The sequence below is a fragment of the Xenopus laevis genome, chromosome 3L (genome assembly GCF_017654675.1).
Source record: "Xenopus laevis strain J_2021 chromosome 3L, Xenopus_laevis_v10.1, whole genome shotgun sequence".
NCBI lineage: Eukaryota > Metazoa > Chordata > Amphibia > Anura > Pipidae > Xenopus > Xenopus laevis.
In genome coordinates this window covers 8,995,318-9,021,513 of record NC_054375.1, presented here as the reverse complement: position 1 = coordinate 9,021,513, position 26,196 = coordinate 8,995,318, and the positions used below count along the sequence as shown (strand labels likewise).

The 26,196-nt window shown below is 41.3% G+C and overlaps 2 protein-coding genes and 1 long non-coding RNA gene across 11 annotated transcripts in view; 1 reads left to right on the top strand and 2 right to left on the bottom strand.

The window, feature by feature from the left end:
* Positions 1-26,196, bottom strand: part of LOC121400953 (interleukin-17 receptor A-like) — a 1,044,048-nt gene that overhangs the window by 13,101 nt on the left and 1,004,751 nt on the right. The window contains exon 1 of one of the 7 annotated variants that reach the window (XM_041585301.1): positions 487-1,125. The exons of 4 other annotated variants lie outside the window; for them this stretch is intronic. In XM_041585301.1, coding sequence (XP_041441235.1) covers positions 487-603 — 117 coding nt within the window. In that variant the 5' untranslated portion in view covers positions 604-1,125. Of the gene's footprint in view, positions 1-486; positions 1,126-26,196 lie in introns of those variants that run through there. 2 more of the 7 variants (XM_041585302.1, XM_041585303.1) reach the window with 2 other exon arrangements.
* LOC121400986 (lysine-specific demethylase 7A-like) lies at positions 1,324-9,560 on the top strand. 3 transcript variants are annotated; one of them, XM_041585356.1, is made up of 9 exons: positions 1,324-1,438; positions 3,332-3,538; positions 4,887-5,041; positions 5,124-5,221; positions 7,039-7,196; positions 7,278-7,468; positions 7,792-7,871; positions 8,509-8,776; positions 8,917-9,560. In XM_041585356.1, the coding sequence occupies exons 3-9, from the start codon at positions 5,005-5,007 to the stop codon at positions 9,009-9,011; spliced, it is 927 nt and encodes a 308-aa protein (XP_041441290.1). In that variant the 5' UTR covers positions 1,324-1,438; positions 3,332-3,538; positions 4,887-5,004; the 3' UTR covers positions 9,012-9,560. The 3 variants fall into 3 exon arrangements, with proteins under 3 accessions (XP_041441290.1, XP_041441288.1, XP_041441289.1); XM_041585354.1 differs by having other exon boundaries at positions 7,036-7,196; XM_041585355.1 differs by lacking the exon at positions 1,324-1,438 and having other exon boundaries at positions 3,129-3,538; positions 7,036-7,196.
* LOC121401052 lies at positions 11,786-13,941 on the bottom strand. Its single transcript, XR_005966080.1, has 2 exons — positions 13,081-13,941; positions 11,786-12,053 (listed from the first exon to the last, which is right to left on the bottom strand). It is a non-coding gene; the product is annotated as an uncharacterized LOC121401052 (long non-coding RNA).

Below are 26,196 nucleotides of genomic sequence, written 5' to 3'. Positions count from 1 at the left end.
TTACATCAATAGTTCAAAGACATGGAAAGTATCCCCTCTAACGCCTAACGCGTTTCATGCTTACCCAGCACTTAGTCATAGGCAGAATAAGTGCTGGGTAAGCATGAAACGCGTTAGGCGTTAGAGGGGATACTTTCCATGTCTTTTAACTATTGATGTAAATAAAGTATATTTTTTTTACCTATTAGCATGCCTTGGAGAAATTTTTGAGTTTATGGTTTTACCTCTGTTTGGTCACTAGAGGTCTCCGGCATGCATACCAGTAGCATTTACTGATTCTGCTCCCAATTTGACTCTAATAGCTTATTTTCACATATATTAATTTATTTTTTAGGCTTTTCACATATTGAGCTATTTTTGGGCTACTTTTGAAGCGCCTCTTGGCTGGTTTTGGGCTGGTTTTAGATCTGGCTGCGGGTTTTACTCGGCTTTGGGTCACAGAACAGACATTTGTGCCCCATTCCTTCCCTTCTCTCTGGTACTTACCGGCAGGGAGCAGTTGTAGTCCGAAGTGACAATCCGAAATCCCTGGGCGGGACAGGTAAGAAGCCCCAGCCAAAGAGTGAGCGCCAGTAGCTGCCCAGCAGTGCCCCCCGGTGCCATGATGGAAGCTGGCAAGAGCCAGTACAACAGAACAACACTCAGCCCCGACCCCTCAGCGCAGCAATTTCACCTCAGCGCTTCCTCATTCTCAGGTTGGGCACGGAACACGCCCATACACACCTGCCGGCCAATCACGCTTCGCTAAATTGAAGCTGAAAGTAGTCGGGCGTAGGCGGGGCAACATATGCAAATAGGAAGTTCTGGAAAGCAGCGTCCAGGCTGGAAAGTCCCCTGAGAAGAATATGCAAATGAGGGGAGCGATGATTGGCCGGGACTTCCTGGCTGGGAGGGAACTGAGCGGAAGCACAACGCGCTTCAGCAGAACCACAACACAAGCCGGGGATTTAGCGTCTAAATACAGTTCTACAAAGAAATTTCAAATGAAGGGTGAAACTTTAGGCAGGAGTTACTTTCGAGGCGTTACTAAGGGGAGTGGCCCTAGCAACAAAATAAAGGCTGAGCCTCCCCAAACATAAGTCATCTGTGAATTTACCCTGCAGCATTTTATGCAGCGTTCCATGTGTGTGTTAAATTGAGAAAGGATTCATTTAGAAGACTAAAATAATCCATCCACATTAAACTTCCATCCACCTTCCTGGCAGAGGAGTGAAATCTTCAGAATCCGACTCGGCTGCTCTTGCCTGCCCTGTTTCCCAGTGTAATTTTAGACCCGCCCAACAGGGGGGAGGGGCTACACCAAGAAATCACTGACTGGGAATGTCAAGTTCAGAGCTGGAGGGATTATTGCTTGGGGCTGAAGCTGACAATGCTGGGATCTGATAGAAAAAGCAAATGAAGTGCGGGGATAGGAGAAATGACATATTGGGAGCTGAGTGTAAGGTCGTTGTTTGTATGAAATGCATCTAACATTAGCTGCTTATAGAAGGAGCTATAGGACTGAATGGAGTTGAAAAAACCAAACTTTAAAGCAGTGGTTCAACATTTTGTTAACTTTTAATATGTTATAGAAAGGTAAATTCTATGCCTTCATTTTTTTCTTTTTATAGTCTTTGAATTACTTGCCTTCTTCTGACTCGTTCCAGCTTTCAGATGGGGCAGGGTCACTGTCCCGGATCATGATATGCGAACAGTTGATGTTATATTGTAGGTTAACCAGTTTATACGTAGGCTTACTCTAATGCGTCATTATAATACTGGTCGTATTAATGAGGTTTCCTCCTCTGATGATGATTTTGATGGAGATGCTTTGGATATTTCTCATACATTACATGATACAGAGGTTGGGGATAATCTTATGGCTTACGATGCTTTGGACACCCCACATAGAGGTTACCAGTCCAATACTTTTTCCTTTGGAGAACTGTGCACTGTCAATACTATGCAAGATCTTTTGCTCGAATCATATAGGGGTGATCACCCAGATCATATTGTGACACATACCCAACTGGGTGAGAGGTCTACCTTCTACCCTGTACAAAGTAGAGGAATTTATATTGATTTGTTTCAAAAATTGGTCACAAATGATCTGGCTAAACATACTAGAGTCACCATAATTTAAGTAAGAGTGAATTCAATGCTATCACTAGTCTACAATCCAACAAATCCATTATTATTAAGAACGCGGATAAAGGGGGTTCGTGGTTGTATTAGACACTGAGTACTATAAATCCGAAGCCCTCAGACAATTACGAGACTCAGATACCTATCAGCTGCTGGATTTTGATCCAACTAGGAGGTTTCAGGACATAATGTTGAACTTATTTAATTGGGCTAAGTTTGAATCCATTTTGACTGATCGGGAATTTGAATATATCTACTGTAAGAATCCACGTATTCCAATCTTTCATTGGTTACCAAAAGTTCATAAAAGCCTTATTAATGTTCAGGGTCGCCCAATAGTTTCTGGAATTGGGTCCCTGAATGAACACTTATCCGAATATGTTGATGAATTGCTATTACCCATTGTCCTGGAGCTTCCTAGTTACCTCAGAGACAGCACTGACTGTATTAATAAGATTCAGACTATCCAATGGAAATCTTCCTACGTCTGGGTGTCTTTGGATGTGAGCTCTTTATACTCCTCCATTCAACATGACCGAGGGACCTTAGCCATCAAATTTTGGTTACAACATTCTAACTTGTATCCTGATATCCAAAATGAATTTTACAGGCGTTGGAGTTCCTGTTAAATACCAATTATTTTATGTTTAATGAGCGACGAAGGGAGCGCGGTTTGCTCCCTCATACGCGAACCTCTTCATGGGTTTATGGGAAAGACTATTTGTTTACGGAGACTCCAACCCTTTTCGTTCGTGTATAATTTATTATCGTTATATTGATGACTTGATTTTGATTTGGAATGGCAATCAATCCTCCATCAAATCCTTTATTAACCATCTTAATGATACCAATTGGGGTATTTCATTCACTGGTGAAATCAATAGACATGAAATTTCGTTTTGGATATCAGGTTCACAGTCGATGGTGTAAACATTATTACAGATTTATTTCGGAAACCAATAACTCGTAACACTCAGTTGTCATCCGACTAGTACTTGAAAGAGTGTTCCGGTTAGTCAATTTCTGAGGCTACGTAGACTATGTACCACCTGGGATTCTTTTAATACCCAGGCCATGTCATTATGGGACCGTTTCGTTGAACGGGGGTATTCCGTCACTGATGTTAAATTGGCCTACGAAAGGGCAGTGGGGACAAGTCGTGAGGAATGTCATACTACAAGATCCACTAAATACTTTTCTCCCACAGGAGGAAGGGAACAAGCCGGTCAAATCTCAGGGAATTCATGGCCACTGTCCGATCTCCAGGCCCTCGGACGAGAATCCCTCGCATCATCCCGGGCGGAAAGTGCGGCGACTTCGAGACCATTCCACCAAAACCCCCTCCAACCTCGACATCCTGGAGCATCATAAGCGGGAGGTCCTGAAAAGGCTTGAAATGTCCCCGTGGGAAGAGGTTTGTGTTCTTATTCGGCCGAAAAACCGCAGCTTCAGGGGATTCCACCCAAATAATAACAAAAAAAACGGCATTTTGCATAATTAAAGGAAGCGTCACAGTGAGCAACTCATTTTTATTAGGGATGCACCGAATTCACTATTTGGGATTCGGCCGAATCCTTTGGGAAAGATTTGGACAAATACCGAACCAAATCCGAATCCTAATTTGCATAAGTGGAAAAATAATGTTTTACTTCCTTGTTTCGAGACAATAAGTCACACAATTTCCCGTCCCACACCTAATTTACATATGCAGATTCGGATTCGGTTTGGCCACACACAAGGATTCGGCCGAATCAGGATCCTGCTGGAAAAGGCCGAATCCTGAATCAAATCCTGGATTCGGTGTATCCCTAATTATTATACATTAAATATATTAATTGTCTGTCCCTATTCCCTGCACTGCTGCTCCTGACTACATGTACCATCAACAATTTAGCAGTCGTCATCTCCCCCTCAAGCCAAGTCTTAGCTGGACAGGGAACTGAATACCGCGACACTGTTTCGATGGCATATGTAGTCGGTACCAGCAGTGCAGAGTCTTGCTCGCAATGACGTTTCCTTTCATTAGACAAAATCACGCTTTCTGTCACCATTTGGGCGGACTTCACCTTTGAACGACAACCGACTCAGTGTGGTGGTTGTGGGACTTGCACAAGTAACCCATGTTGCACTCTCTTCCCCTCCAGCGGTGGGACGGTTTGATGGAGACTGTGATGTCATCAATCCCTCACCACTAAACATATGACTTCAAAGTGCCAATAGTGTTTGGTGCTTTTTGTTACCGGCAGATGTGCCAGCCAATCGGCGCACGTTGGATCAGGCCCGGGTCACGTACGCAGGCCTCAAGCCCAAAGTGCGAATTTTATTATTCAGACTGAAAAATTGTAATCGTATTGGATGCGTATTCGATTTGTACGAATCAAGTTTTTCTACCGAATAAAAACCTTGAACGTCAGAAAGGCTATTAACATCTCCAAATGGCTCAACAAATCTCGGCCATTGACTTGTAAATGAACTCGGCAGGTTATATTCTAATATTTGAATTAGGACTGTTTCCATGGTCGAGGTGTGATACATCTCACATTCAAATTTACATTCGAATGGGGGATTTAAGGGGTCTGCGGGCAGATGGGGGGCACAGAGGTCTACGGGGAGATGGGGGGCACAGAGGTCTGCAGGGAAGCAGCTGGAATTATTAAAAGGATATCGGCACATTCCTGATAATGTGGAACAGTGTCACTGTCCCTTTAAATGATAAAAAAATGCAGTTTTCCTTTTATTGAACATTGATGTTTTTTAAGCAGAGCTGAAAGGCAGACGTTTACTTAACGGAGCCTCTACACGGCGGACAGCGAAGATGAGGACGACCGGACGAGGTGGAGGAAGGATATTAAGCAGGAGAAGCCGTGCTCCACGTCGGGGATGGAGGATAAAGCGGAAACACAGAAACCACTTAACAGTAAGTAAAACCCTCCAGGGGGCGAGGTGTTGTTTATTCTCTTTGCTTTATTTACTGATCTTTTCCATCTTTCCCTCCCCAGTGTTCTTTGAAAGTGTCAAGTCGGAGCTCAGGAACGGATCCTCCGAATATTCCGATATTTCTGATTCCGAGGGATCCGAAGACAATTGCACTAACCAGGTATGGAGGGGGGTTATTGGGAAAAGGAAATGGGATATTGGGTTTACCCCTAAGTTCCCCAACATGTCCGTTTAGGGCAGAGACATGCTCAGATTCGGGAAGATTAGTCGCCCGGCGACAAATCGCCTCTTCTTCGTGCGACTAATCTCCCGAACTGCCTCCCACCGGCTAGAATCTAAATCGTTTTTCCGAAGTCGCCTCATGAGGAAACTTCGGACGACTTCAGAAAACGAAGCACTCCGAGTGCCATCCCGTCAGCGATTGAGATTCTAGCCGGTGGGAGGCAGTTCGGGGAGATTAGCAGCTGGGCGACTAATCTCCCCGAATCTGAGCGTGGGTCTGTGCCCTTAGTAGGGGACAACGCCAAATTGGTTGGATTACCTCGTTAAGCCTTGAACTTCATAGGCAGGTGTGTCCAATCATGAGAAAAGGTATTTAAGGTGACCAACTGCAAGTTGTGCTTCTGTTTGACTCTCATCTAAAGAGTGACAGCATGGGATCCTCAAAGCAACTCTCAAAAGATCTGAAAACAAAGATTGTTCAGTATCATGGTTTAGCAGAAGGCTACAAAAAGCTATCTCAGAGGTTTAAACTGTCAGTTTCAACTGTAAGGAATGTAATCAGGAAGTGGAAGGCCACAGGCACAGTTTCTGTAAAACCCAGGTCTGGCCGGCCAAGAAAAATACAGGAGCGACATATGCAGAGGATTGTGAGAATGGTTACAGACAACCCAAAGATCACCTCCAAAGACCTGCAAGAACATCTTGCTGCAGATGCAGGTGTATCTGTACATCATTCTACAATTCAGCACAATTTGCACAAAGAACATGTGTATGGCAGGGGGATGAGAGAGAAGCCCTTTCTGCACTCACACTAACACAAACACAGTCGCTTGTTGTATGCAAAAGCTCATTTAGACAAGCCACAGTCATTTTGGAACAAAGTACTTTGGACTGATGAGACAAAAATGTAGTTATTTGGTCATAACAAAAATCGCTTTGCATGGGGGAAGAAGAACACCGCATTCCAATAAAAACACCTGCTACCGACTGTCACATTTGGTGGAGGTCCCATCATGCTGTGGGGCTGTGTGGCTAGTTCAGGGACTACTGGGGCCCTTGTTAAAGTCCAGGGTGGGATGAATTCAACCCAATATCAACAAATTCTTCAGGATAATGTTCAAGCATCAGTCACAAAGTTGAAGTTACGCTGCAGGGGTTGGATATTCCAACAAGACAATGACCCTAAACACACTTGGAAATCTACAAAGACATTTATGCAGAGGGACAAGTACAATATTCTGGAGTCCCCCGACTTGAATATCATGGAAAATCTATGGGATGATTTGAAACAGACTGTCCATGCTCGGCAGCCATCAAATTTAACTGAATTGGAGAGATTTTGTATGGACGAATGGTCAGAAACAGCCACATCCAGAATCAAGACACTCATCAAAGGCTATAGGAGGCATCTAGAGGTTGTTACATTTGTAACTAAGTATTGATGTAATATCTCTGTTGGGGTGCCCAAATTTATGCACCTGTCTCATTTTGTTATGATGCATATTGCATATTTTCGGTTAATCCAATAAACCTTATGTCACTGCTGAAATACTACTGTTTCCATACGGCATGTTATATATTAAAAGAAAGTTGCTCAGCCAATGAGAAAGAAAACTCAGAAGAATTAAGAGGGGTTCCCAAACTTTTTCATATGACTATAAGTACGGGATGTGAGTTACTGGCATGCGAATACTAATGAAATACTAATGAATTACTGGTCCTTTAATTATGAATGTCTCCTGTCTGATCCAGCAGAAACACTTCTCCAAGGAATCGGAAAGCTCAGGTGATGATGATGATGATGATGAGGAGCAACAGGAACCCATTCGTAACCTTAAAGAGGAACACAGTGGGAGAAGATTGCCCTGTGATCCTAATTTCCAATGGTCTGATGACGATTCTCCCCAGAAAAGGTAAGAAATCTTCTCTTTGGTGTGAACTGCTGGGAGTTGTAGTCGTACCTTAGTTGTTAATTGGTCTCTCTCCTTTATTAGTGAATGTCCTACCTCGACCAGCATGGAGCAAGAAGCTGTACAAGGAATGCTCTCCATGTCTGCATTGCACTACCCCACCGCAAAGAGCACAGACTGCAAGACTAGGGGGGGTTACCCCCAACTGCACATCAACGTCTCCCAGGGAAACAGTGAGGAGCATCTGGATTCCCACAGCCCGAAAGCAGCAAGTGGTAAGAATTCTGGTTGCTAGGGTCTAAATTGCCCTAGTAACCATGCATCAATTTGAATAAGAGACTGGAATATGAATAGGAGAGGCCTGAATAGAAAGACGAGTACTTAAAAGTAGCAATAACAATAAAACTGTTTTGCCTTATGGAGCATTTGTTTTTCAGATGGGGGTCAGTGACCCCTATTTGAAAGCTGGAAAGAGTCTATATCTATAACACTTAAATAATGACTACCAATTGAGAAGTTGCTTTGCTTTGGCCATTGTATAACATACTAAAGTCATTTTCGATGAAGAATAGCCGGTTAACGGTGTTGACTTTATCAGGTCCCCACGTGAAAGACAAAGAACTGTCCCCTCTGGACTGGATGCGGCAACCAGATGCTTCCTGCAGAACAAGCCCTCAGGTGAGTGAATTGATCTGTACAGCTTAAAGGAGAAGGAAAGGCTAAAACCAAGTAAGTTTTATCAGAAAGGTCTATATAAATACACCAGTAAACTCTCAAAGTAATGCTGCTCTGAGTCCTCTGTCAAAAGAAACACCACATTTCTTTCCTTCTATTGTGTACTCATGGGCTTCTGTATCAGACTTCCTGTTTTCAGCTTAAACCTCCAGGGCTAGGGCTTGAGCATGCTCAGTTTGCTCCTATCTCCCTCCTCCCCTTCCTGCTGTAATCTGAGCCCAGAGATATGAGTGAGCAGGGAGAGACTCAGGCAGGAAGTGATGTCACAACAAGCTAATATGGCAGCTGCTATCCTAAACAAACAGAGAGTTTCTAGAGCTGTTACTCAGGTATGGTAAAGCATTCTGCAGAATAAATATAGCATTCAGCTTGCACTATTGTGGCTAATCTATTGGCAACAAAATGCCTCCGTAGCTTTCCTTCTCCTTTAACATTAAGAAGCCCCCCATGGTATGTGGGGGTAGGTAGTTTGAGTTCAGGTGGGAGAGGGGTGGGGGATACAGTAGGCACAGTGAGTTCCCAGTCTATATGTGGAGAGGGAGGAGCTACATTATATATAATATAAATCATTCTGTTTCAGGATTCACAAAACCTTCCGAAATCTTTGCGGAGAGAACTTGCGCACGAGGACTACGAGAAGTCGCCGAAGGACCAGCGCTACTTAGAGATCGGCTGTTGGGACTCCGCGGATAAATACGAGTTGAGCGCGAGTTCCGGCGAATGTCACCTGAGCAACGGCAGCCTCAGTCCTACGATGATCTACGGGGACCCCTCGACGACCCTGCCCTTGCACCCCACAAAGAGACCCGCCTCCAACCCTCCTCCTATCAGCAACCAGGCAACTAAAGGTATGTGGGTGTGGCTGGGGTGCTGCCATATATATATATATATATATACAGTACAGTTATATTATTATTGTTATAACTATTATATAATTATTATTGTTATTATGTATAAAATCGAATTTTCCTCTTTTTACCCGCCATAGGCAAACGGCCAAAGAAGGGCATGGCGACGGCGAAGCAACGCCTCGGCAAAATCTTGAAGCTCAACCGCAATGGCCACGCCCGCTTCTTTGTCTAACACCCAGCCCCCGCATATTCCCGCGCATAACAGTATTGGGGCGACCCGAGGCCTGGAGCTTCTTCCCGTCGCCCGACTCCGCTGAACTGAAACACTCACCCCATTAAGCATCGCCGCAAGAACAAAGATGTCCGCTCTTACACTGTGCCATGCCCACTCAGCAATAACCAGAGGACTCTGGATTCAGGTTTCTGGTTTTCGGGGAGAGGGGCGCCCCATTGACTCCGATGGCTCCATCAGCAGGGGCAGGGGAGGACTATGGTCTTCAATAATTTATTAGTCAGATTTTTTTTTTTAAATATTTATATAAACATTTTTTGTTTGTTTTTGTTTTTTTAGATTTTAAGCAATGTGAAAGTTTTTATTTTATTTTGTTTGGAGGTTTTAATATCTTATTTGCGTGGTGTGAGGCAAAACCACAGACGTGAAGAAAGAGGGGGGTACCATTTAACTTTTTAATTCAGGTTGTAGTCTTAAACAGGGATTTAATGTGTTTTTTTGTAATTATTTTTAAATTAATACAAAATCCATATTTTTATTTTTGCTATCGTTGATGGGTTTTTGTTTTTTTGTGCTGATTTAATTTGATTCTTGATAAGCTGTCGGCGCGGTGGCAGCCGGGTGTTGGTCAACACTGTATTCTGGTTTATTATAGGGGAGGGCGGGCCTTAACAGACGCCACGTAGATCTTCCTGAAAGACGCAAGGGCTACGCCATATTGCCACGGGTTTCTATTATTACCATTTGCCATAAATAAGGATTTGTGTTTTTTTTGGGGAGCATTGCAGGTTCTATGATTTGTGTTGGTGCTATGAAACAAAGGGGAAGTTGAACACAATTTGCGATTCTAAAACTCGTCTCCAAAGAGAAGAAACAACGATACACTAACGACTTTAAAGGCTTCGTTTATATAAATGTATATTTTTTTTCTTTTTGTAAAAAAGCTTTAAAGACGCAGCAGCCTTTTTTTTTCTTTTTATACCAACTAACGAGGATCTCAGGGTAATTAATTGGGAGCATTTAGAAGCACACACAACAAGCCAAGCGTAGTTGTATATCCTTGATTCACGTTGGTGCTCCGTCACTGGCAACCACAAAATAGATTCAAATATAGAATATGTGAATCAAGAAGCAAAGGGCAGAATACCTGCTAATTAGTGTTTATTGTGCTTCTTGATTCACATATTCGATATTTGTTATAGTACAGTATATAAAATACAGCATTTCTAGCAATGCTCTTTTTTAGCTTTAGTTCTCCTTTAAATATTATAATTTATAACCCCCTTAAAGCATCAGTATTTAGCGCAGGGCACGTGTTTCACCAAATCTTTTCCAGGCTGGGACCTTAAATTCTGCATTTCTAGGATACAAATGACTCCCACTTCGGGGGAACCCCTTGCACCCGTTTTTATGGCGGCACAGGGAGATTTTTTTATTTTATTTTAATGCTTAACTGGACATTAAGCTTCAAGGCTGTTACCTCAGATCAATGAACTTATGCAATTTGTGTGTTCGCTCCTGTTGTGCACTAGGAATCCTTCACCTTTTGTAGCTTTTTGTACTTGTTCAGGACAGAGCGACGTGAATAAAATATTCGGATGTACAAACTACCAAAGTACCCCGACAACCCAACACCAGCTCCTGATTGGCTGTGGCTGGGATTAATTAATGTGAACTGATGAATAGTGCTTATGTATGGTCGGGGGTGGGGGGGATTGGTTGAATCCGTGTACCATGGTTTGGGATGGGGTTGTTTATACAGGTGCACTATTGTACTTAATTTGCTGCCACAGAACTGCAGTGTTATTCTGCTTTTGAGAGAGTATTATGCATGCAGAGCCTACTTTAATTAAAAGTGTGGACATTCAATTGGTTGTTTCCCGGCACAGATATTGGCCCTTTTCTATAAGGACTTCTCCTTTTTTGGGCATAGGCTTTGTGGGGTGTAGGTTTCACCACTAGGAGGCAGAACACGATAAAGATTCACTATAGGCCAAAGCCGTACCCCTCTCTCCCCGGGCTAAACCTCCAGTGGGTCATCGTTGAACTCTGGGCTTGGACTAGATAATAAAATTCCCAGCCTATAACTGCATACTGGGCAGCCAATCAGAATATTCTAAAAGGCTAGAGGAAACCGCTAGCTGGAATATTAGCCATCACAGCATGAGTATCTTCCCAGGGCTATGGAAACAGCCAATCAGAGTGGAGTTTGACTGTTATTTATACGGATCCTGTTGAGTGACAGGCAGGGGATGGTAACTAAATGGGACTTCACTTGAACATAGCGGTGCCACCTTTGCTAGAATTATATATAATTATATATATTTTTTCTGCATTTTTAATAACATTGACTTTAAGCAGCATTTTTACTGACCAGGCGGCGCCCCTACTACTTGCGCTCCCCCCACTTTCTATGATTTTGTGTAAAGTGTAAATATGGAGATTGTACAGAAGCTTCTGGAACAAGATCTTTTCATCATTTCACTCCTTTGTATGTGGGGGTTTGGCCCTCGTCGGGCCCCTGGGTCAACAGAACTGTACTAAAAGTGCTATCAAATGTATTCTCTCTTTTTCACCTTTTTGTTCTAAATACATGTGGGATTTAAATGCTATTTTTTCTGATCAAACTCTTTGAAGGGATTAACTTGCCCTTTACCTATAAGCACAGGATAAAACTTACTGCCCTTCTACTGAGCTTAAATGAAATCTTGTCTATACAATCCCATGAAACTGTGCCCCCCAGTGGCCAAATTAGGATCAGCACACGCCTTCCATTCTTCTGAAGATCCGTAATCGAATGCCCCTTTAATACAATGCTAAGTGAGTACAGCTCTGCGCAAACTGATGGGAAATATTGTGTAAAATAGGATTGAGGGGATCATCATGTGACTGTCTCTACTTCCTGTCTGGCAAAAGAGCAGCAGTCCTGCCTTGCTTTATGGCAGGGATTGTAGTCATTTAAAGAGACAAGGGTAACAGACTCTCTGGGAATCTCCTGGGGTATCACTTCCATCAGCAGCTGCAGCTTCACAGTCCGACCCTCTGGATATTGGGAATAAAAGCAAAGCACCAATCAGCAGAGTGAGAGGCCAAAGTGCCCGGGCAGTCTAAGCAAATCGTTCTCGCTGTCAACCCTAAATCTTTCTGTACCCCCTGAACAAACAGAAATTAAAACTGAATTCCTGCTATGCCCACACCCTGTTTTTTATAAAAGTAATGTACCCCCTGCTTTAAAATGTGACGGTGCTCGAGGCCCATGACCTGTATAAAACTTGGTTATAGAGCTCCTTGTGCCAAGGTTGTACTTCCCACAATGCCTTGGGATAAGAAGATTGACAGCAGTGTGCAAAGCATTATGGGAAATGGAGCAGAGCTGGTCTGTGTAGTCAGGAACCACAGTGCGAATAGTGAGAATAGCAAATGAGTTAATACCAATAATGCCAATTTTGTGTTGTGTTTTTAGGAAGGAGAACCTTTGTCCCCGTACCTGCAAGAGCCAGACGCTGTCCAGATAAAACAAAAGATCATTGGGGTTGGACATGTTACTCAAAATGGCAAGCGCTTCTGTTATCTGGGCGCTGCTTTATTCATATTTCTCTCTTGCTAAAGTCCAACCAATCTAAATGAATACTGTTAAGTTCCAGAATCTCTCATTTTTACATGGAACAAAGTAAGGGAGGGAGTTGACTTGCCAATTGAAATCCCCCACATCCCCCTCCATTTTGTGATTCAGGCAGGAATTGGAGGAAGAGCCCTTAAGCTGCAATTTCCAAGAGACCTAATTATCTTACTAGTTACAACTGTATCTAAGTGTAGGTGCTGAGCATTCTGGGCTCTATGCCATTTCACAAAAATTGCTTCCTATATAAAGACTACAATGTCCTAGTCACTGTAGGTGACTATGATGTCATAAAGTGCTGCCAGCTGACTGAACAGCTGTCAATCAAACTCACTTGCTGTTGACTGGAATGAACTGGCTTCAGTCAGCTTCTAGGATGTTAGGGACTGTAGGTGACTATGATGTCATAAAGTGCTGCCAGCTGACTGAACAGCTGTCAATCAAACTCACTTCCTGTTGACTGGAATGAACTGGCTTCAGTCAGCTTCTAGGATGTTAGGGACCCTTTGACAGTTGGGCTGGCTCAGAATAACTGAAGGTGTTTTCTTCACTAAGAGGTAAGAACAAAATGAAAAATAGGGCAATCTTATTGTATTGGAGGGGCAGGTGGGGCAGAAATGACCCAATAGGGGTTGGTAGAATTGTTGCATACAGATTCTGCAGAAGCTGAACTTTTACCAGGCTCTCCCAAACAGAGCCTGGCAAAGTGAGCTGCAGAGCGTCAGTTTAACTGACAAAGAGATCTGCATTGTGTCAGACCTTGAATTCTGAGGTAAAGAAAGATTGAAATTCAAAGGAAATCCAGGCACTATGGACCCTCCAGTGAAGGTACATTGATCAAATCTCTTTTCCAAGTGTCTGTAGAACCTAATTGTCTATCTTGTAAAAGCCTGTCTCACTCACAATGAAACAATATGCTATAAACACACCTAAGAGAAAGTACAAACAAATGCAGCTTTCCTATTGTGACATAACTAATGTGCAACAATGACATTGTATGAATGATTATGGACAATTGTGAACTAGGTCATGATGAGCTGCCATAAAGGAATTAGGTGTCATGCTGAACAGATATTGGAAAGAATAGTACAGGTATGGGATCCATTATCTGGAAAGCCGCTATCCAGAAAGCTTTGAATTACGGAAAGGCCATCTCTTATAGACTCTATTATTATCCAAATAATAATATCCAAAATAATAGCTACCAAGAGCCAATGAAATTTTAGCAATTTTCTAAACGCTACTCCTCCCAGAGTTTTAGGAGTACAATGATGAAACTTTGCACACTTGTTGGGCTCATACCCGAATAGGTTGCTTGTGCTCTGTTAAGCAATCCCACCCTCCGTGGCCCTGTGGCGGCCCCCCAAAGACCCCATTTTTTCCCATAGACTTTCATTGTAAAATGTGAAACTTTTGCCACTCGTACAACATTAAAGTTACACTCACCAAACTTGGGTCACTTAGTCATGGGGTCAACCTGAAGAGTTCTGTCACATTTTGGGGACTCCAAAAAGTGGGCGGAGCAACAAACAGCCAATCAGATTTTCCCTATTGACTTCAATGAGAAAATGTCAAACACTGTCATTCCCACAGTGTTAAAGCCAGAGACCCAAAACTTGGCACCATGGGTCACTGGGGTTAGAATTTGGAAAAGTGGGCGGAGTCTACCACAGCCAATCAAATATTAGCCATTTGTTTCAATGGGAAAAGTTAAAACTGTCGCCGCTCTTAGATTGTTCATGGGAGGGTCCTCAAACTTGGCACAGTTGGTCACTGGAGGACCGGGATCAAAATTTGGAAAAGTGGGTGGAGCCAAAAACAACCAATCAGATATCTTTGATGATTTCAATGGGAAAAATTTAAATTGCTGCTATTTGCACGTTATTGATGTCATGGACCTCGAATATCACAAATGTGGTCACTGGGTGTTTGCACTTCAAAGTTAGGAAAAGTGGGTGGAGCCACCAACAACCAATCAAATGTCATTCATTGATTTTCAATAGAAAAACATAAAATTGCTGCCATTTTTACATGTTAAATGTCATGATTCCGAAACCTTAAAGTGTTAGTCACTTGGTGACTCTGGTTCAGAATTAGGAAAAAAAAGGGGCGGGGCAACAACAGCCAATCGTATTTCAGCCATTGACCTTAATGAAAAACGCCAAATTGCTGCTATTATTACGGCGTCCATGCCAAGTGTCCCAAACTCAGCACAATTACTCACTGGGTGACTGTGGTCAAAATTTAGGAAAAGTGGGCGGAGCCAATAACAGCCAATCAGATTTTACCTATTGACTTCAATGTAAAAGTTTCAAATACTGCCATTCTCACAGTTTTAAAGCCAGAGGCCCCAAACTTGGTACAGACCATGACTGGGTGACTGGGGTTAAAATTCGGAAAACTGGGTGGAGCCTAAAACAGCCAATCAAATGTTACCTATTGCTAATCAATGTCAATATATAAGTTGCTGCCATTCTTTCACAGTTAATGGCAGGGACATCAAACTTGGCACATTCGGTCACAGGGGGACTGGGATTCAAATTTTAAAAGTGGGTGGAGCCAAAAACAGCCAATCAGGTTTTTGGATTGATTTTAATGGTAAAATTTGATCTGCTTCAATTTTCACAGTTTTAAACCAGATTCTACCAACTTTGTGTACTCTCTATGCACCAGGGCGACTGGCCCCAACACCTCTTGCGTTTCAAAGCCAACTTCTTGTGGTTTCTTCAGAAACGACACCACCTAGTTTCAAATTGTTCTTTTGTGATTTATTGACTTCTAGTTTTTTACCTATAGCATCTTGAAGGGGTGGTTCACCTTTTAGTTAACTTTTACTATGTTATAGCAAATTCTAAGCAACTTTTCACTGACCCCATCTAAAAAGCAAATACGCTAAAGCTATACATTTATTGACATTGGTAATTTGTATTAATCATCATTCTCTTCAGGCCATCTCCTATTTGTATTCCAGTCACTTATTCAAGTCAGTGAATAGTTGCTAGGGTAATTTTGACCCTAGCAACCAGACTTTATATAACAAAACATTTTATTATCCTGTCCTGAGGTTGAGCTAATTGAAACTATAAGCTATTCTTAATGCTCCTTAGAAATATTCAGGGTATGTAATTAGAAGTCTTAAAGGAGAACTAAAGATGAGCAAAGAAATAGGCTAGAAATGCTGGCGATTATGTTTTGGGAATCTGTACAAGCCCAAGGCCAGACCTTTAAAATTGTCAAGTCACCATACTACATCAAGGTCAAGCTTATGGTGATCATAATTATATATTCCTTTATCAACATCAGTAACCTTTAGGGAAAAGAAGAAGAGGTCAATACTCTGATTAATACAAACATCATTTCACTCCATTGTCTCCATGGCAGACAATGCAAAATGCATTTACACACACAGACACATACATGCATTTACACACATACACTGAACATTTTACTAAGCTTAGAGTTTTTATTTTTGCACACTTTTTGCACATATTTATACACATACACCTATACACACATTCACACGCTTTTTTCCTTAGATACACACACACACATGCATACACAAAAACAAATGTATTCTTTTTTTAGTTCTTCATTTTATCATTTTACTTTGTATTCTGACAGCTAACCATATTGTCTGATTGGATATTTTGTTATGTTATTAGTTTGCCTGATTGGATTTGATTTTTGTGATTGTATCATAGTTTTGTGCTTGCATTGTTGTTTGTTACATTTTGTTAGTGTAGCTTTGCAGTTTGATAGTTACATATGTTGTACAACCCACTTTAAGTTATAAACTACTTAACACCTTTAAAGATATACACCATAAGTAATAGGATATGGTAGCCTTGCACCCTGGTACAAAATATGCCCTGCAGCCATAACTGCATGAACCCCAAAACCAATACAGAAGCTGATCACTAGTTTTTTAATCCCTCCAATGACACCAAGGTCAAGAGCTTTTCTTTCAAGTTTTCCTAAAGGATCCAGTTTTCTCAAATAAATGTATTATAGAAATGTTGCCCATGCTGTCGAATGCATATTTAATACAATTTATTTCACATGACTGATGAAATATGTAGAATTTTGTTTTCAGATTTGCCGTGGCCCATTTCACCACCAGATCGCAACCACAGCTGAGGTTTATAAACATGTTTGTGGTATGGCTAATATTAATTCAGGTGTACTGTAGCAAGTGGGAAATTGTGACATTACTTTAGGACAATTCTGTCCAATTTCTGTGGTAACAAGGGCCAGAATTTATCTGGATTGTGTGAAGGAGAGCCAATAATGGAAGTGAGTGTTGGCCACTCACTGTTTTTCAACCACACCCACTTTAAAGAACATCCATGTTACCACAAGAACCTAAGACTGTATCCACATTAATGGCTGCAGCAAACCAGACAACACAAATGGTTGGTGCTCACTTTAGAGATATCACTCATATACAAGAAGTTCATTACAACATATTAATATATACCCTTAAATCCATATGTCTTCTCCTCTTCTGTGGATAGCTCAGCCACACACAAAACTTTTTCGAATTTTCTTCTCATATGATCTGGTTATAATAAAGTCACTAATTTATATTTTTCCCTATCTTTTTCCCCAAACAGAGCCCGGTAAAGTGAGCTGCAGAGTGTCAGTCTGACTGGCAAAGAGATTTGCAGTGTGCCGGGCTTTCCCTGCTGACCTGAGGAAACTTCATTAGGGCACAGTGGACCTTCTACAGAAGGTAAATAGATGCAACCCTTGTTTCTCCAATAGATGTTTGCAGAGCCTTACAATCTATCTTGTAATATCCCATTCGTTTTTGAACTACAGACCATATCCTTACTCCTCATCCAGTGCAATGTGTTTGAAGCTCTTCTTTTTAAATCCACTAGGAAAAATCACGTCTTCTAATCCTTTTCCAAACTTTCTTCTCATATGATCTGGTTATAATAAAGTCACTAATTTATATTTTTCCCTATCTTTTTCCCAAACAGAGCCCGGTAAAGTGAGCTGCAGAGTGTCAGTCTGACTGGCAAAGAGATTTGCAGTGTGCCGGGCTTTCCCTGCTGACCTGAGGAAACTTCATTAGGGCACAGTGGACCTTCTACAGAAGGTAAATAGATGCAACCCTTGTTTCTCCAATAGATGTTTGCAGAGCCTTACAATCTATCTTGTAATATCCCATTCATTTTTGAACTACAGACCATATCCTTACTCCTCATCCAGTGCAATGTGTTTGAAGTTCTCCTTTTAAAATCCAACTAGGAAAAATCCCGTTTTCTAATCCTTTTCCAAACTTTCTTCTTATTTGATCTGGTTATAATAAAGTCACTAATTTATATTTTTCCCTATCTTTTTCCCAAACAGAGCCCGGTAAAGTGAGCTGCAGAGTGTCAGTCTGACTGGCAAAGAGATTTGCAGTGTGCCGGGCTTTCCCTGCTGACCTGAGGAAACTTCATTAGGGCACAGTGGACCTTCTACAGAAGGTAAATAGATGCAACCCTTGTTTCTCCAATAGATGTTTGCAGAGCCTTACAATCTATCTTGTAATATCCCATTTGTTTTTGAACTACAGACCATATCCTTACTCCTCATCCAGTGCAATGTGTTTGAAGCTCTTCTTTTAAAATCCACTAGGAAAAATCCACGTTTTCTAATCCTTTTCCAAACTTTCTTCTTATTGATCTGGTTATAATAAAGTCACTAATTTATATTTTTCCCTATCTTTTTCCCAAACAGAGCCCGGTAAAGTGAGCTGCAGAGTGTCAGTCTGACTGGCAAAGAGATTTGCAGTGTGCCGGGCTTTCCCTGCTGACCTGAGGAAACTTCATTAGGGCACAGTGGACCTTCTACAGAAGGTAAATAGATGCAACCCTTGTTTCTCCAATAGATGTTTGCAGAGCCTTACAATCTATCTTGTAATATCCCATTTGTTTTTGAACTACAGACCAAATCCTTACTCCTCATCCAGTGCAATGTGTTTGAAGCTCTTCTTTTAAAATCCACTAGGAAAAATCCACGTTTTCTAATCCTTTTCCAAACTTTCTTCTTATCTGATCTGGTTATAGTAAAGTCACTAATTTATATTTTTCCCTATCTTTTTCCCAAACAGAGCCCGGTAAAGTGAGCTGCAGAGTGTCAGTCTGACTGGCAAAGAGATTTGCAGTGTGCCGGGCTTTCCCTGCTGACCTGAGGAAACTTCATTAGGGCACAGTGGACCTTCTACAGAAGGTAAATAGATGCAACCCTTGTTTCTCCAATAGATGTTTGCAGAGCCTTACAATCTATCTTGTAATATCCCATTCGTTTTTGAACTACAGACCATATCCTTACTCCTCATCCAGTGCAATGTGTTTGAAGCTCTTCTTTTAAAATCCACTAGGAAAAATCCCGTTTTCTAATCCTTTTCCAAACTTTCTTCTTATATGATCTGGTTATAATAAAGTCACTAATTTATATTTTTCCCTATCTTTTTCCCAAACAGAGCCCGGTAAAGTGAGCTGCAGAGTGTCAGTCTGACTGGCAAAGAGATTTGCAGTGTGCCGGGCTTTCCCTGCTGACCTGAGGAAACTTCATTAGGGCACAGTGGACCTTCTACAGAAGGTAAATAGATGCAACCCTTGTTTCTCCAATAGATGTTTGCAGAGCCTTACAATCTATCTTGTAATATCCCATTTGTTTTTGAACTACAGACCATATCCTTACTCCTCATCCAGTGCAATGTGTTTGAAGCTCTTCTTTTAAAATCCACTAGGAAAAATCCACGTTTCTAATCCTTTTCCAAACTTTCTTCTTATATGATCTGGTTATAATAAAGTCACTAATTTATATTTTTCCCTATCTTTTTCCCAAACAGAGCCCGGTAAAGTGAGCTGCAGAGTGTCAGTCTGACTGGCAAAGAGATTTGCAGTGTGCCGGGCTTTCCCTGCTGACCTGAGGAAACTTCATTAGGGCACAGTGGACCTTCTACAGAAGGTAAATAGATGCAACCCTTGTTTCTCCAATAGATGTTTGCAGAGCCTTACAATCTATCTTGTAATATCCCATTTGTTTTTGAACTACAGACCATATCCTTACTCCTCATCCAGTGCAATGTGTTTGAAGCTCTTCTTTTAAAATCCACTAGGAAAAATCACGTTTTCTAATCCTTTTCCAAACTTTCTTCTCATATGATCTGGTTATAATAAAGTCACTAATTTATATTTTTCCCTATCTTTTTCCCAAACAGAGCCCGGTAAAGTGAGCTGCAGAGTGTCAGTCTGACTGGCAAAGAGATTTGCAGTGTGCCGGGCTTTCCCTGCTGACCTGAGGAAACTTCATTAGGGCACAGTGGACCTTCTACAGAAGGTAAATAGATGCAACCCTTGTTTCTCCAATAGATGTTTGCAGAGCCTTACAATCTATCTTGTAATATCCCATTCGTTTTTGAACTACAGACCATATCCTTACTCCTCATCCAGTGCAATGTGTTTGAAGCTCTTCTTTTAAAATCCACTAGGAAAAATCCACGTTTTCTAATCCTTTTCCAAACTTTCTTCTCATATGATCTGGTTATAATAAAGTCACTAATTTATATTTTTCCCTATCTTTTTCCCAAACAGAGCCCGGTAAAGTGAGCTGCAGAGTGTCAGTCTGACTGGCAAAGAGATTTGCAGTGTGCCGGGCTTTCCCTGCTGACCTGAGGAAACTTCATTAGGGCACAGTGGACCTTCTACAGAAGGTAAATAGATGCAACCCTTGTTTCTCCAATAGATGTTTGCAGAGCCTTACAATCTATCTTGTAATATCCCATTTGTTTTTGAACTACAGACCATATCCTTACTCCTCATCCAGTGCAATGTGTTTGAAGCTCTTCTTTTAAAATCCACTAGGAAAAATCACGTCTTCTAATCCTTTTCCAAACTTTCTTCTCATATGATCTGGTTATAATAAAGTCACTAATTTATATTTTTCCCTATCTTTTTCCCAAACAGAGCCCGGTAAAGTGAGCTGCAGAGTGTCAGTCTGACTGGCAAAGAGATTTGCAGTGTGCCGGGCTTTCCCTGCTGACCTGAGGAAACTTCATTAGGGCACAGTGGACCTTCTACAGAAGGTAAATAGATGCAACCCTTGTTTCTCCAATAGATGTTTGCAGAGCCTTACAATCTATCTTGTAATATCCCATTCGTTTTTGAACTACAGACCATATCCTTACTCCTCATCCAGTGCAATGTGTTTGAAGCTCTTCTTTTAAAATCCACTAGGAAAAATCACGTTTTCTAATCCTTTTCCAAACTTTCTTCTTATATGATCTGGTTATAATAAAGTCACTAATTTATATTTTTCCCTATCTTTTTCCCAAACAGAGCCCGGTAAAGTGAGCTGCAGAGTGTCAGTCTGACTGGCAAAGAGATTTGCAGTGTGCCGGGCTTTCCCTGCTGACCTGAGGAAACTTCATTAGGGCACAGTGGACCTTCTACAGAAGGTAAATAGATGCAACCCTTGTTTCTCCAATAGATGTTTGCAGAGCCTTACAATCTATCTTGTAATATCCCATTTGTTTTTGAACTACAGACCATATCCTTACTCCTCATCCAGTGCAATGTGTTTGAAGCTCTTCTTTTAAAATCCACTAGGAAAAATCACGTTTCTAATCCTTTTCCAAACTTTCTTCTCATATGATCTGGTTATAATAAAGTCACTAATTTATATTTTTCCCTATCTTTTTCCCAAACAGAGCCCGGTAAAGTGAGCTGCAGAGTGTCAGTCTGACTGGCAAAGAGATTTGCAGTGTGCCGGGCTTTCCCTGCTGACCTGAGGAAACTTCATTAGGGCACAGTGGACCTTCTACAGAAGGTAAATAGATGCAACCCTTGTTTCTCCAATAGATGTTTGCAGAGCCTTACAATCTATCTTGTAATATCCCATTTGTTTTTGAACTACAGACCAAATCCTTACTCCTCATCCAGTGCAATGTGTTTGAAGCTCTTCTTTTAAAATCCACTAGGAAAAATCACGTTTTCTAATCCTTTTCCAAACTTTCTTCTCATATGATCTGGTTATAGTAAAGTCACTAATTTATATTTTTCCCTATCTTTTTCCCAAACAGAGCCCGGTAAAGTGAGCTGCAGAGTGTCAGTCTGACTGGCAAAGAGATTTGCAGTGTGCCGGGCTTTCCCTGCTGACCTGAGGAAACTTCATTAGGGCACAGTGGACCTTCTACAGAAGGTAAATAGATGCAACCCTTGTTTCTCCAATAGATGTTTGCAGAGCCTTACAATCTATCTTGTAATATCCCATTTGTTTTTGAACTACAGACCATATCCTTACTCCTCATCCAGTGCAATGTGTTTGAAGCTCTTCTTTTAAAATCCACTAGGAAAAATCACGTCTTCTAATCCTTTTCCAAACTTTCTTCTCATATGATCTGGTTATAATAAAGTCACTAATTTATATTTTTCCCTATCTTTTTCCCAAACAGAGCCCGGTAAAGTGAGCTGCAGAGTGTCAGTCTGACTGGCAAAGAGATTTGCAGTGTGCCGGGCTTTCCCTGCTGACCTGAGGAAACTTCATTAGGGCACAGTGGACCTTCTACAGAAGGTAAATAGATGCAACCCTTGTTTCTCCAATAGATGTTTGCAGAGCCTTACAATCTATCTTGTAATATCCCATTCGTTTTTGAACTACAGACCATATCCTTACTCCTCATCCAGTGCAATGTGTTTGAAGCTCTTCTTTTAAAATCCACTAGGAAAAATCCCGTTTTCTAATCCTTTTCCAAACTTTCTTCTTATATGATCTGGTTATAATAAAGTCACTAATTTATATTTTTCCCTATCTTTTTCCCAAACAGAGCCCGGTAAAGTGAGCTGCAGAGTGTCAGTCTGACTGGCAAAGAGATTTGCAGTGTGCCGGGCTTTCCCTGCTGACCTGAGGAAACTTCATTAGGGCACAGTGGACCTTCTACAGAAGGTAAATAGATGCAACCCTTGTTTCTCCAATAGATGTTTGCAGAGCCTTACAATCTATCTTGTAATATCCCATTTGTTTTTGAACTACAGACCATATCCTTACTCCTCATCCAGTGCAATGTGTTTGAAGCTCTTCTTTTAAAATCCACTAGGAAAAATCACGTCTTCTAATCCTTTTCCAAACTTTCTTCTCATATGATCTGGTTATAATAAAGTCACTAATTTATATTTTTCCCTATCTTTTTCCCAAACAGAGCCCGGTAAAGTGAGCTGCAGAGTGTCAGTCTGACTGGCAAAGAGATTTGCAGTGTGCCGGGCTTTCCCTGCTGACCTGAGGAAACTTCATTAGGGCACAGTGGACCTTCTACAGAAGGTAAATAGATGCAACCCTTGTTTCTCCAATAGATGTTTGCAGAGCCTTACAATCTATCTTGTAATATCCCATTCGTTTTTGAACTACAGACCATATCCTTACTCCTCATCCAGTGCAATGTGTTTGAAGCTCTTCTTTTAAAATCCACTAGGAAAAATCCCGTTTTCTAATCCTTTTCCAAACTTTCTTCTTATTGATCTGGTTATAATAAAGTCACTAATTTATATTTTTCCCTATCTTTTTCCCAAACAGAGCCCGGTAAAGTGAGCTGCAGAGTGTCAGTCTGACTGGCAAAGAGATTTGCAGTGTGCCGGGCTTTCCCTGCTGACCTGAGGAAACTTCATTAGGGCACAGTGGACCTTCTACAGAAGGTAAATAGATGCAACCCTTGTTTCTCCAATAGATGTTTGCAGAGCCTTACAATCTATCTTGTAATATCCCATTTGTTTTTGAACTACAGACCATATCCTTACTCCTCATCCAGTGCAATGTGTTTGAAGCTCTTCTTTTAAAATCCACTAGGAAAAATCACGTCTTCTAATCCTTTTCCAAACTTTCTTCTCATATGATCTGGTTATAATAAAGTCACTAATTTATATTTTTCCCTATCTTTTTCCCAAACAGAGCCCGGTAAAGTGAGCTGCAGAGTGTCAGTCTGACTGGCAAAGAGATTTGCAGTGTGCCGGGCTTTCCCTGCTGACCTGAGGAAACTTCATTAGGGCACAGTGGACCTTCTACAGAAGGTAAATAGATGCAACCCTTGTTTCTCCAATAGATGTTTGCAGAGCCTTACAATCTATCTTGTAATATCCCATTTGTTTTTGAACTACAGACCATATCCTTACTCCTCATCCAGTGCAATGTGTTTGAAGCTCTTCTTTTAAAATCCACTAGGAAAAATCACGTCTTCTAATCCTTTTCCAAACTTTCTTCTCATATGATCTGGTTATAATAAAGTCACTAATTTATATTTTTCCCTATCTTTTTCCCAAACAGAGCCCGGTAAAGTGAGCTGCAGAGTGTCAGTCTGACTGGCAAAGAGATTTGCAGTGTGCCGGGCTTTCCCTGCTGACCTGAGGAAACTTCATTAGGGCACAGTGGACCTTCTACAGAAGGTAAATAGATGCAACCCTTGTTTCTCCAATAGATGTTTGCAGAGCCTTACAATCTATCTTGTAATATCCCATTTGTTTTTGAACTACAGACCATATCCTTACTCCTCATCCAGTGCAATGTGTTTGAAGCTCTTCTTTTAAAATCCACTAGGAAAAATCACGTCTTCTAATCCTTTTCCAAACTTTCTTCTCATATGATCTGGTTATAATAAAGTCACTAATTTATATTTTTCCCTATCTTTTTCCCAAACAGAGCCCGGTAAAGTGAGCTGCAGAGTGTCAGTCTGACTGGCAAAGAGATTTGCAGTGTGCCGGGCTTTCCCTGCTGACCTGAGGAAACTTCATTAGGGCACAGTGGACCTTCTACAGAAGGTAAATAGATGCAACCCTTGTTTCTCCAATAGATGTTTGCAGAGCCTTACAATCTATCTTGTAATATCCCATTTGTTTTTGAACTACAGACCATATCCTTACTCCTCATCCAGTGCAATGTGTTTGAAGCTCTTCTTTTAAAATCCACTAGGAAAAATCACGTTTTCTAATCCTTTTCCAAACTTTCTTCTCATATGATCTGGTTATAATAAAGTCACTAATTTATATTTTTCCCTATCTTTTTCCCAAACAGAGCCCGGTAAAGTGAGCTGCAGAGTGTCAGTCTGACTGGCAAAGAGATTTGCAGTGTGCCGGGCTTTCCCTGCTGACCTGAGGAAACTTCATTAGGGCACAGTGGACCTTCTACAGAAGGTAAATAGATGCAACCCTTGTTTCTCCAATAGATGTTTGCAGAGCCTTACAATCTATCTTGTAATATCCCATTTGTTTTTGAACTACAGACCAAATCCTTACTCCTCATCCAGTGCAATGTGTTTGAAGCTCTTCTTTTAAAATCCACTAGGAAAAATCACGTCTTCTAATCCTTTTCCAAACTTTCTTCTCATATGATCTGGTTATAATAAAGTCACTAATTTATATTTTTCCCTATCTTTTTCCCAAACAGAGCCCGGTAAAGTGAGCTGCAGAGTGTCAGTCTGACTGGCAAAGAGATTTGCAGTGTGCCGGGCTTTCCCTGCTGACCTGAGGAAACTTCATTAGGGCACAGTGGACCTTCTACAGAAGGTAAATAGATGCAACCCTTGTTTCTCCAATAGATGTTTGCAGAGCCTTACAATCTATCTTGTAATATCCCATTTGTTTTTGAACTACAGACCATATCCTTACTCCTCATCCAGTGCAATGTGTTTGAAGCTCTTCTTTTAAAATCCACTAGGAAAAATCACGTCTTCTAATCCTTTTCCAAACTTTCTTCTCATATGATCTGGTTATAATAAAGTCACTAATTTATATTTTTCCCTATCTTTTTCCCAAACAGAGCCCGGTAAAGTGAGCTGCAGAGTGTCAGTCTGACTGGCAAAGAGATTTGCAGTGTGCCGGGCTTTCCCTGCTGACCTGAGGAAACTTCATTAGGGCACAGTGGACCTTCTACAGAAGGTAAATAGATGCAACCCTTGTTTCTCCAATAGATGTTTGCAGAGCCTTACAATCTATCTTGTAATATCCCATTCGTTTTTGAACTACAGACCATATCCTTACTCCTCATCCAGTGCAATGTGTTTGAAGCTCTTCTTTTAAAATCCACTAGGAAAAATCACGTCTTCTAATCCTTTTCCAAACTTTCTTCTCATATGATCTGGTTATAATAAAGTCACTAATTTATATTTTTCCCTATCTTTTTCCCAAACAGAGCCCGGTAAAGTGAGCTGCAGAGTGTCAGTCTGACTGGCAAAGAGATTTGCAGTGTGCCGGGCTTTCCCTGCTGACCTGAGGAAACTTCATTAGGGCACAGTGGACCTTCTACAGAAGGTAAATAGATGCAACCCTTGTTTCTCCAATAGATGTTTGCAGAGCCTTACAATCTATCTTGTAATATCCCATTTGTTTTTGAACTACAGACCATATCCTTACTCCTCATCCAGTGCAATGTGTTTGAAGCTCTTCTTTTAAAATCCACTAGGAAAAATCACGTCTTCTAATCCTTTTCCAAACTTTCTTCTCATATGATCTGGTTATAATAAAGTCACTAATTTATATTTTTCCCTATCTTTTTCCCAAACAGAGCCCGGTAAAGTGAGCTGCAGAG